The sequence below is a fragment of the Sarcophilus harrisii genome, chromosome 1 (assembly GCF_902635505.1).
Source record: "Sarcophilus harrisii chromosome 1, mSarHar1.11, whole genome shotgun sequence".
NCBI classification, from domain to species: Eukaryota; Metazoa; Chordata; class Mammalia; order Dasyuromorphia; family Dasyuridae; genus Sarcophilus; species Sarcophilus harrisii.
In genome coordinates, this window is record NC_045426.1 from 491,943,802 (window position 1) to 491,954,570 (window position 10,769).

The 10,769-nt window shown below is 44.9% G+C and overlaps 1 protein-coding gene across 2 annotated transcripts in view; it reads right to left on the reverse strand.

Annotated features, from left to right (window-relative positions):
- CABLES1 (Cdk5 and Abl enzyme substrate 1) overlaps positions 1-10,471 on the reverse strand; it is a 139,142-nt gene extending 128,671 nt beyond the window's left edge. For both annotated transcript variants that reach the window (XM_031946531.1, XM_023496206.2), the window contains exon 1: positions 9,173-10,471. In XM_031946531.1, the coding sequence (XP_031802391.1) occupies positions 9,173-9,993 (821 nt within the window). In that variant the 5' untranslated portion in view covers positions 9,994-10,471. The remainder of the gene's footprint in view (positions 1-9,172) is intronic.
- Positions 10,472-10,769: the final 298 nt, after the last annotated feature.

The window sequence follows — 10,769 nt, forward strand, 5'->3', positions numbered from 1 at the left end:
CATAGCTTTGTTCCCAAGCAAAGTGGCTTTTTGAGACTTTGCCTCCTGTAATAATTTTAAAATTCCACTTAAAACCCATATTAAAAACAAGTATTTGCTAGCATCCTTCCTTTCTCTCCATCCTTTTTCCTTTCCTTTATCAAGATGTTCATTATGCTGAATAAATAATGGGGCCAGTAAGTATAGGGCACTTCATGGCCATGTCCAATTCTTGAACTCCTCAGTGTCCTGGTGGATTTTATTAATCCTTTTCTGTTGATGTAACATAAAACTCAACTTTGCTTTAAGTATACCTTAGCCTTTAAATGAGGGGTAGAGCTGAGCCTTTCCATGTGCTCACAGAATTATGTCTTAAGTCTAAACTGTTACCTTTTGCACATGGGGCTGTGTATTGTCTTCTCAGTGTCAACCCCAAGCCGAACTAATGATAACCTTGTTAAATATGCACTAGCATGCAATTACTCTAGTTGCAAACACAGAAAATTAGGAAACCTCTAAGCTTGAGGAGGCTTAAAAAAACCCCAATAAAACAGAAATAGAACTCTATGTAGGGTTGGGGGATGGGAAGGGACAACTGGAAGGAGAGAGGCTTTAGAAAGAATTGTATGTTACAGCCCCACTGTATACAAAACTAAGAAATCAGTAAACATTTATTAAGCACATATTTTGTGCCAGCCATAGTATTACGCGGACTATTTCTGAACCCCAGTACCAAAGAGATTTGAAATAAACAAGAGGGGTCAGTGGTAAAATGAACAGGGATATCACTATGATAAAGATCTGAAAGGGAAAAAAAGGGGAAGGAAGATTTTTGGAAGTTCCCCTTCTATATTCCAAACTCTGTTTAGATCTATGCCAACTTGTAATAATAATAGCCAATATATATTTTATAATTCATAAAACACTTTGCATATGTTAACTCATTTGGCCCTCTCAATAACCCTGTGAGATAGGTACTATTATGGCCATTTTACAGATGAGGAAATTAGAGGCTAAGAAACTTGCCCCAAGTCACATAATCTATCTGTGACAGATTAAATCAAAAATCTGGCTAGTCTCAAGTCTCTGCAGCTCAGGAAGGGGACCCCAGAAGGTCCCTTCTAGCCCTAAAGTTCTATGATTGATGAACCAGAAGTCCCAGGTCTCACTTGGACAGTTGGAAAGTAAAACAAGTTTAAATCTTTTGGTTTATGTCTGACTGTACATGGCCTGTAGAGTTCCCAAGCTTGCCTAGCAAAGGATGCTGCGCTGGGAGGAATCTCTGCTGACTTTCCACCTCTCCAGCTGAAGCCTGACTGAGCAAATCACAAAAATGCAAGCAAAGTGTTCCTGATACAGTGAAGAGAACTCCAGATTTGGAGGCAAAGTGAGGAGGCGGATCAGAATCCTGGCTCTACCGCATGCTACCTCTAAATGTCCCTTCCCAGCTCTAAATTTATGATTCTATATGGATCCCAGACCCATATGGTATACCTAATCCACTAAGCACTTAATATGTGCAAAGCACAGTGCCAATGGCTGAAAATAGAAAAGCAAAAGGCAAACAGCTTCATGCCTTCAAGGAGTTTATATTCTAAACAACTCACAACAAAATATGCATCAAAGAAAAAGAATAAGCCAGGAGCAGCTAGGGAGTGGAGAGAATGCCAGACTTGGACTCAAAAATCCAGCCCTATACACTGACTAGCTAGTGTGATCCTGGGCAAGTCACTTATGCCTGCTTGTCTCAGTTTCCTCATCTGTCAAATGATCTGGAGAAGGAAATGGCAAGCCACTCTAGTGCCTCTGCCAAGAAAACACCAAATGGGGTCTCAGAGAGTGGCCACATCCCCCAAACAACAAACGTGCTGCCCAGGTAAGCCTCCAAGACAAAATAAGGCAGAGACCTACTTCTAATTATCGGTGTGATCTGTCCCTTCTCTGGGCCTCAGGCTGCTCATTGGTAGAATTGGAGGGGTCAGCTAAAGTCCAATTTCGCAGGCTGCCGTCCTGTTCTCTAAATCCTGTCAGCAGCAATATCCTTGCAAGTCTGGATCAGCCCCATCCAAGCTGCCTCTCAGGCCAAAGTGCAATGCCCACCTGCATTCTGTGCAGCCTCCAGAGTGCACTGGGCTGATGTTGCTAGGTCTGGATCAGCCCCATTCAAGCTGCCTCCCAAGCCAAAGTGCAATGCCCACCTGCATTCTGTGCAGCCTCCAGAGTGCACTGGGCTGATGTTGCTAGGTCTGGACCAGCCCCATTCAAGCTGCCTCCCAAGCCAAAGTGCAATGCCCACCTGCATTCTGTGCAGCCTCCAGAGTGGCTGGGCTGTCACTGCTAGGCAGATCTCTGACATTCTTGAATTAGCCTTACTCCCAACAACTGTGAAAAGGGGAGGGTGAAGTCCTTCAACCAGCCTGAGAGAGCAAATAGAGGAGTTGGCTAGCTAACCCACTAAGAAGGGCTGATTTTATCTGATTAACCCATAATTACCTTCAGTAAGGAAGCACAGAACAAGGTCCTGAGGGAGAAGAGTAGAAATAGCAACAGACCCTGAGCTAGGGCAGTTCAGGAATAATAGGGTAAGTGTGTGTGTGTTGGAGAGGAGGTGAGGTGACATGACTTGTTATGAGGTGGCTTAGCTAAAAGGGTCAGAGGGGAAACATTTCTATATAAGGAAGGAGGAAGCTTCCAAAGGACTGCAGGAACATATTTTTGGACTCATTTCCCCCTATCAGCAGGAGATTAATCAAGGAACACCTTGACTATTCCTTATTCTACCCCCATTTTTATTTACTGCAAAGACATTATGATAGCTAACATTTATAGAGTGCTTTATGGTTTGCAAATCACATTAGATATGTAACCCAGGCCTAAAGTCTGATTTTTTTAATATCAGTAATCGTTCAATATAGTACTTGAGTATCATTTACACATAAAATGTAATAATAGCTAGCATTTGCATGGAACTTTAAAGTTTCAAATGTGCTTTACAAATGTTATTTATTCCTTGCAAACAACTCTGTGAAATAGGTACTATTATTATTCCCATTTTACAGATGAGGAAACCAAGTCAGGGGTAAAGTGATTCATACAGAGTCAATACACAGCTAGTGTATAAAGCTGGATTCCCAAACTCAGGTTTTCCTGACTCCAGGTCCAATATTCTAATCATAGGGCTGACTAGCTATATAAATACATTCTCATTTGAGTATAATAAATTGAACTTGGAAGTAATAAACACTTATTGGGCACATACTATGTACCCTGTGGTAAGAAATGCAAGGTGTGTGTGTATATAAAGAAACGCAAGGTATAAGAAGTTTAATTACATAATCCTTAATGACTTTACATTATTGGTAAGAAAAGACCTTTACATATAACAGAGGAGTGCATACTAATGGCCACAGAAGGGGAACAGCTACAAAGGAGGAAGATAATGGGTCAGAATAGTCACAAAAGACTTTCCTATTGTCTGTAACTGTTCCATCTTCTCCCTTACAAGTCTGTCCCTGTCCCTACCATGGCCACAAATCCCTGAGAGGCCAGGTAGTTTCCTTATGAAATGGGGACTCCATCCAGTCCAACAAGCTGTGAAACCCGTATAAAGGGGAGACATACCAGGTTGACAACCCATTTACACAGCCCTGGAAATTGGGGAGAAAGGGAAGGGGTCACAGAGATTCAAGAGGACTGCTCAGTGTCATTCAGCATGGCAGATAGTGACTGAGCTGGCTGGCCCTAGCTCAGATGCCATAATTCCCAGTTAAGGGTTTAATTACTCTTCTGGTTCCTCCAGTTCAAAGTAACTTCAATAGTTCAACAACAGATTATGTTTACTTTATGTCTGAGGAGCTCAAAGTCTCTTAAGGGCCTCACGTCCTTCTGAGACTTGAAAAGGGGAGGTAGAATTCAGAAGCCCGGAAATCGTGGGTCTGGTTCCATGCCTCCATGTGACCAGGATTAAATCAATTTACCTTCTTTGAGCCTCAGTTTCCTCATCTGTAAAATGGAGATAACACCTCAAGTACCAACTTGAGAACCCTAGTTTTAAAACCAGAAGGGACCTAGGATTTCAACACAGTTCAGAACCCTCATTTATGGCTGATGAGCTTTTAAGTTGGAGAAATTTTGGCTTACTCAGGATCACATCACAAGTAGGAGCTCAACTCATATCCTCTGACTTCAGAACCCATTTTCCACAGTCCTTGAATATTAAGTGCTCTTTTAATCAACTGTTTATATTTATAAGATACCCAGAGAAGTTTGACTTTTCAGTCATTGTCAAACATTAAGGAAACGGCAAAGTTAGAAATGAAACCAATACTTCCAACTATATGCATTTTCTTTCACAAATTCTGCCACACCCACAGCACATAATTGAATATACTCTAAAGACATAACAAAATCCATCTTTTTAAGACACCACCCCAAATGAAAAACATGAAATTCTAGAGACAGAAGGTATGATAGGAAGTATATGGTACAACCTCCTCATTCTGTAAATGAGTACATTAAGACTCAAGAGAGTTTAGTTTATATGCCCAAGGTCATATACCAAAGCCAGGATGAGAATCCTAGTCTTTTGATTCCTAATCAAATGTCCATTTTGTACAACGGTCGGCCACTCATCAAATGGACAGACTTTCCACTGAAGAATGAATTGAGGCAAAATAAGCTGGAACAGGAATTGGTGAACTCAAAGGCAGTATTTCTTATTTTAAAAAATTATTGTGAAAATTCCAAAAATGTGTCTTTCCTTACCTAGTCTTTCTCAGCATTGTAGGAGTCCACTAGAAATGAATCTAAACTCTGCCTAATCTGTCCCAATGATATGACAGAAGGTAACTTGTACTCGTAACCTGTACTGAACTGCACGGCTTGAACAGAGGCAGTGGGTCCCAAGTAAGCTGGTGGGATCAGCAATCATCAGCCATGGCTTTGTTGCTCAGTCATTTCTGTCATGTCCTATTCTTTGTAACCACATTTAGAATTTTCTTGGCATAGATTGTGGAGTGATTTGTCATTTCCTTCTCCAGCCTTTTTGGGAGTGAGAAAACTAAAGCAAACAGCATTTATTATTCACTGTCTCCTAACAAACTTCCAAATATAATAGATATGTGTGCATCTCTCCCAGTCATCCCAGATCAGAAGAAGTAATCCATGCTGGTTTTCCACCTCAGGTATTCTAGTTTCCAGCTTTGTAGATTGTGGGTCACGATTCCATATAGTGTCTTATAACTGAATTGGGGAGGGGGGCTCATGAAATTATGATTTATTATAAGTAAATATTTGATTTTGTATACCTATGCTATAATTCCTATATACCCAGGATCTTGTAAAAATTTCTGGGGCAAGAAGGGGTCACTAGTGAAAAAAGCTTAAGAAGCCCTGTTCTAGTCTACAAAGCTAATCCCAACATCTAAGCCTTCCTGGGTGCTTAAAACCCAGTCAGTGCCAGACTAACAGATCACCAAACTCTAACTAGAGAAACTTGGAAATAAGAACAAAGTAGAAACAGTTAAAGGGGAGCAACGTTGGAAAAGTTTGCTAAATGTCCTCCCAACACTTCCCCCTTCCCCAGCATGAATGTAAAAATTAGAAAAGAGCCTTTAAAACAAAGGTTTGGAAAGCAGAGGATAGATAGCAAAAGAACAGAGAAGGGACAATGTAACTGCATGAGCATGGCAGACAGTTGGCCCTAACACAGAATAATGAAAAATCACTTGCCAACAATCAAAAAATATTCATTGAAAATGTCCAGTGTCCAAGATTCGGGGCTAGTTTCCTGGCCCTTGTCCTTCAGCATAGGATGTGTGCAATATGGCCCATGGGATGTCTGCTCCCAGCATGGCCCATTGCTAAGAGCACAGCGGCAGTGGTGCCTTCAGAGTTGTCAAACACATGGCTGGTAACTGGATGAAATTGTAACTGGGAAACATTTCACAAAATAAATAAAAATAAAACAAAACATAGATAATGTGGACATGTGATTTTCTAAATCACTGTGAGACTGCAAGAATCCTTGTATAAGATTTAGTGGTGATTTTTCTATTTGTTTGATTTAGAAAATCTAAATTGAACAGAATCATCTGAGTTAAGGGGAAAAAATAAGCCTTAGACAAAGACTGGATGTCCTGTCCCTCCCAAATCAGACAATAAATTTTCAAATAGAAAGGTGAAATCATCATGTCCCAGTATGAATATCTTTTTCCCATCCCTTTCAGCTCTTGCTGATACACCATCTTCCTCTATAATACTTTGATGACAGGGGCTGTCTTTCTGTTTTGGCTGTATTTGTATCCCTAGTGCTACGGCACGAACTTAGTAAATGTTTCTTCCCCTGACTGAATAGCAAGTTTTCTTAATCTTTAAAAAATATAATTAATTATTTTTTTTAAAAATGTATACACAACTTTTCAAAGCAAAGGTGTGTCTTTCTTAAAACGGAATATCCTGAGGAAAAAAAGATCAGAATTTTAAAAATCAAACAGATTACCAGTCTTGGATTCTGGGCCAAGTGAATTTATCTGTCCATACTTTAATTAATTCAAGCTGATGACAAGTGTTATCAATATGCTGTTCAGAAGAAACAAAAATCTAAGTTCTGTTATGTTCCTTTTGGGGGGCACTCTCCCCATACTCCACCCAAAAGAGACCCACATAAACCTCCTGAGGCAGTTCAAGTTTATTTGGTTTTACAACTTGGGGTCAAGTAATTCTGTTAATCTACTTCCTGAAAAAAAAATTCTTGAGTCACAGGATTTTATCCAATACAAATCTCTTTCCTCATTCAATTAAATTGCATTCTGCCAAAGACAGACTAGCATGGTGGACAGCAAACTGACACACTCTCCAGAAAAGTCAATTAACTTGTTAATACTCTCCATAAGACAGTAAGCAGGGGACAAGCTCATGTGAAATGGCCAAGGAAGTTTATCACCAATGAGTTTCCCCACACCAAGATAAATCACCTTCCTTTCTCTATCCAGGTCTAGTCTCAATTCCTTTCAGTTATTAGGATGTTATTTCGGAACAAATGGTTCCTAGATATGGATTATATACAAGCATAAGAAGACAGCTTCATGTGAACTCAGAGATAACCAAGTCACCTTATATTCACTTGTACATCTTATCTTGAAAAATTCTTAAGAAAACCAATAAATGAATATTTCAGGAGTATAAAAATATAAGACCAGTGATTTGGTCCTAAGAAAACCTTACTCTGTTACAAGGAAAAATATACAGAAAAATTATTATTACCTTCCAGATTAAAATTTGCAAGAGTAAAAACATTTCTTCTGGAGAAATGCGACTTCTTGCTTTCTGTGTAGCTTTTGAGCGCTTGAAATTTGTCTGCTTCTATCAGGAGAAACAAGATAGCCTCCATAGACCAAAACAATATGTTTGGGATAACGAGGTCTTTATACAACCTACCATTACCATAGCCCCCTCCCAAAGCTCGCAGTCATTATCAGGTCAAGTGATGACGTCTGAGCTGCCAAGAAACCGCTGAGTGTGCACTTCTCTCCCATAAATGAACATGTTCAACTCAGATTGCACTGAGCCAGCTAATGGGGAGATTGATGCTCTAAGAAGAGATTTTTGTTCCGGGCTGTCACACTTAGGATTCTCCCTTGCTAATTCATGGTCCCATCGGCATGGCTGCCTGGTTTTACTCTTTATTTTTCTGGGTAAAACAGACACTTTAGTTACATGCTGAGTTCTGTCAGACCTCAAATGCCATGTCCTATGGTAATAAAATGATTCCTCTCAACTGACTGATTTTGTACATCTGAAAATGAACTATAATATAAAAAAACTTCTGTCCAAGCTATGATGATTCTTTTCCCATTTTGCAGGCTGGTGTAGATGGATGGATTAATTTTCTGGTAGGCTGCTTTCTTACCTGGGTCAGAATGATACTGGAAAAGAAGTGGCCTTCAGGCTCCCTTTTGGATACAGGGGCAAAAAGAAAGGCTCTGAATCCATTCTATTCAAGCCAAGTTTTGGCAAAGTAACACCATGGCTTGAGATTCTGTAAGTGGCAATGGTTGGTACAGAAGACTCATTACAGAAAAAAAAGATTAGAAGAGCATTCAGATAGGATTCAAAGCCCAACCAATTCCTTGGTCATAAAAGGTGGCAGCTCCTAACATATCCCTGGTCTTCTACTAATATTCTCTTCCCACCTCATCTCCTCATTTCCACCACCATGTGCCAAAGAACAAGCTGCACAAGGCTCTACATGCCTCTGACATGCTTCAGTTGTTACCCAGATAATAAACAAAGGTACTGCCTTGCCCAGTACTTTTATGTTTTCACTATAAATCCTAATGGGCTTCTAGGAACACCTTTTTACCTGAACCTATACTTGCCCAACTAATACAACAACAAAATTTCTAGGTAAAGCCTTGAAGGGTTTCCCTTACTACTCAGAGAGGATAGGAAGTAGACTTACTAAAAGACAACTTCCTGGAAAAAGCAAAAAACAAATAAGGGCAAATAAATGGGAAAACCTAAGAGTTTGAACGTGACATGTGAAAGCTTCATAAGCAGGAACCTCTTGGGAGAATTTCAAAGTATTTTTGCAACAAGTTTTAAATTTCCTCATACACATGCACAAAGCCAGGAGGGCGGGGGTGAAAGCAGGGAGGCTTTAGGAAGCCAACTTTTGTCTGTTCCACTTCCAGCCCTGCCAAGTCTGAGAAAGTGGGGAGGGTGCCTCTCACATTCTGGATGGGATTTCAGGAAGTCAGTGATCTCCCTCTTGTGATGGAAGATTCTGGTGTAAGCTTTTATTTTTATTTTTTTTTTAATGAGCTCATCCAACCACTCCATCCATGTTGCATGAGCGCTCATGTTCTATGTATTTGGTGCTCCTGTTCTATGCATGTTTTATGCACACACCCTCCTCCTCCCCCTAGTTTTTCCACGTGCACACAGTTTTCGCACTTCAGCCAAACAAAACAAGAAAGCAAGGATCCCACAGGGAATGGGGAGTAGACCCAGGACTGCAGCCCAGAGAGTCAGCATGGGCTCTGTATTTTAGGTGCACGAGAAAGAAAGATGTGAAAGCGTGCAAGGATTCCACAGGGAACGAGAAAAGGCCCCGGGACTCCGGTCCCGAGAGTCTGCAGGGGACAGCGAAGGATGTAAAGTGTGGGACGCCCCCCCGCCCCCGCGTACTCACCGGGACCTCTGCAGCTGCTCGAAGGCGCCCACTTGCCCTGTCTGCTCAAGACAGCAATAGTTCTGCGAGGTCTGTCTGGAGAAGGAGATGGGCAGGATTCCCTGAGTGAAGGAGTTGAGGCGGCTCCGGCTGCCGCTCCCGCTCCCGGGTGTCCCGGAGCCCAAGAAAGTAGCCGCCGGCACCTGCACCGGGGCAAAGGCATCATCTTCCTCCAGCTCCTCCTCCCCTCCCTCCCCCGGCCCGTCACGCTGCTGCTGCTGCTGCAGCTGGGGCTGCAGGAGCGGAGGGGGAGGCGGCTGCCGGCTAGCCGGAGACAGTTCCCCCGATGCCCGGTCCGCACTCAGGGGGCTCACCGGCCCCCGGGCCCCCCCGCAGTGGGGCGCGGCGGCGGCGGGGTAGCAGCCCGGCGGCGGCGGCTGCAGCAGCGCGCAGGCAGTCCCCGCCGCCGCGGGCGGGTAGAAGCTGCCCTTGTCGGCGGCCGAAAGCAGGCTGAGCCGAGCCCGGACTCCGCCGCCCGCGGCGCCGCCGGTCCCGGACCTGGCCGCTGCGTTCTCCTCGCCGCTGCCCCAGTCCTCGCTCTGCAGCGGGGGCCGCCCGTCCAGAGAGATGTTGGTGAGGAAGGAGAGGGCAGCCTGGCGGCGCCGCGGGTCCATGCGCTGCTTCCTGGGGGGCTCGGGCTGCCGCTGCCGCTGCTGCCCCGCGTCCGCACCGCCGCCCCTGGGGCTGGCGTCGGCGGGAGCGCCGCGGCTGCTGCTGCCGCCGCTGCTGGTGCTCTTGCTGGTGCTGCTGCTGGTGGGGGTGGCGGCGGCGGCCGCCGCCATTGTCTCCGTTTTCAGCGATGCCCCGATATAACGAGGAGGCGCGGAAGGGCTAAGCGAGGGAAGGAAGCCCGGGGCCGGCGGCAGCAGCGGCGGCGGCGGCGGCGGCAGCAGCGGCAGCAGCAGCAGCAGCAGCAGCGCGCGCGGCCGCAGCTACCGCGCTCCGGCCCCCCGCGTGGCATGGCATGCGAGCCTCCCTCTGCCCCGCGCTGGCCCTGGGCGCTCCGAGGCGCGGGTGGGGGCCCTCCTCCGGAGGGCTTGCGGGAGCGCTTTTCCCCTCTCCCGGAGCCCTGCTTCTCCTCCTCCCCCGGAGCCCTGCTTCTCCTCCTCCCCCGGCTCTGCTTTCTCGCCGCGAGCCCTCTCTGCTCTCCGTGGCCGCGGTTACTAGTATTTATAGGTGCACTCGCCCTGCGCTAACGCTACGAAGCGCTCTTTGCAATAACACTGTATCACGTGTGGGAAATGAAACCTGGGAAGAAAACAAAGCTGCAGCCAGCGACCCGCTTGGGGGGGGGGGCGGAGGGGAAGGGAGGAAGAGGAGGAGGATGGGGGGAGGCTCGTCTGCGCAGGGGGCGGGAAGTTTGGACAGGCTCCTCTCTCCTCCCTCTGCCTTCTCTCTCTCTCTCTCTCTCTCTCCCTCTCTCTCTCTCTCTCTCTCTCTCTCTCTCTCTCTCTCTCTCTCTCTCTGTCTCTCTCCTCCTCCTCTCAGGTGAGAAAGAACACAAGTTGCTGCACAAAATGATCCAGGTGCGTTTGTCTAAGCAAATATCTTAATTAGT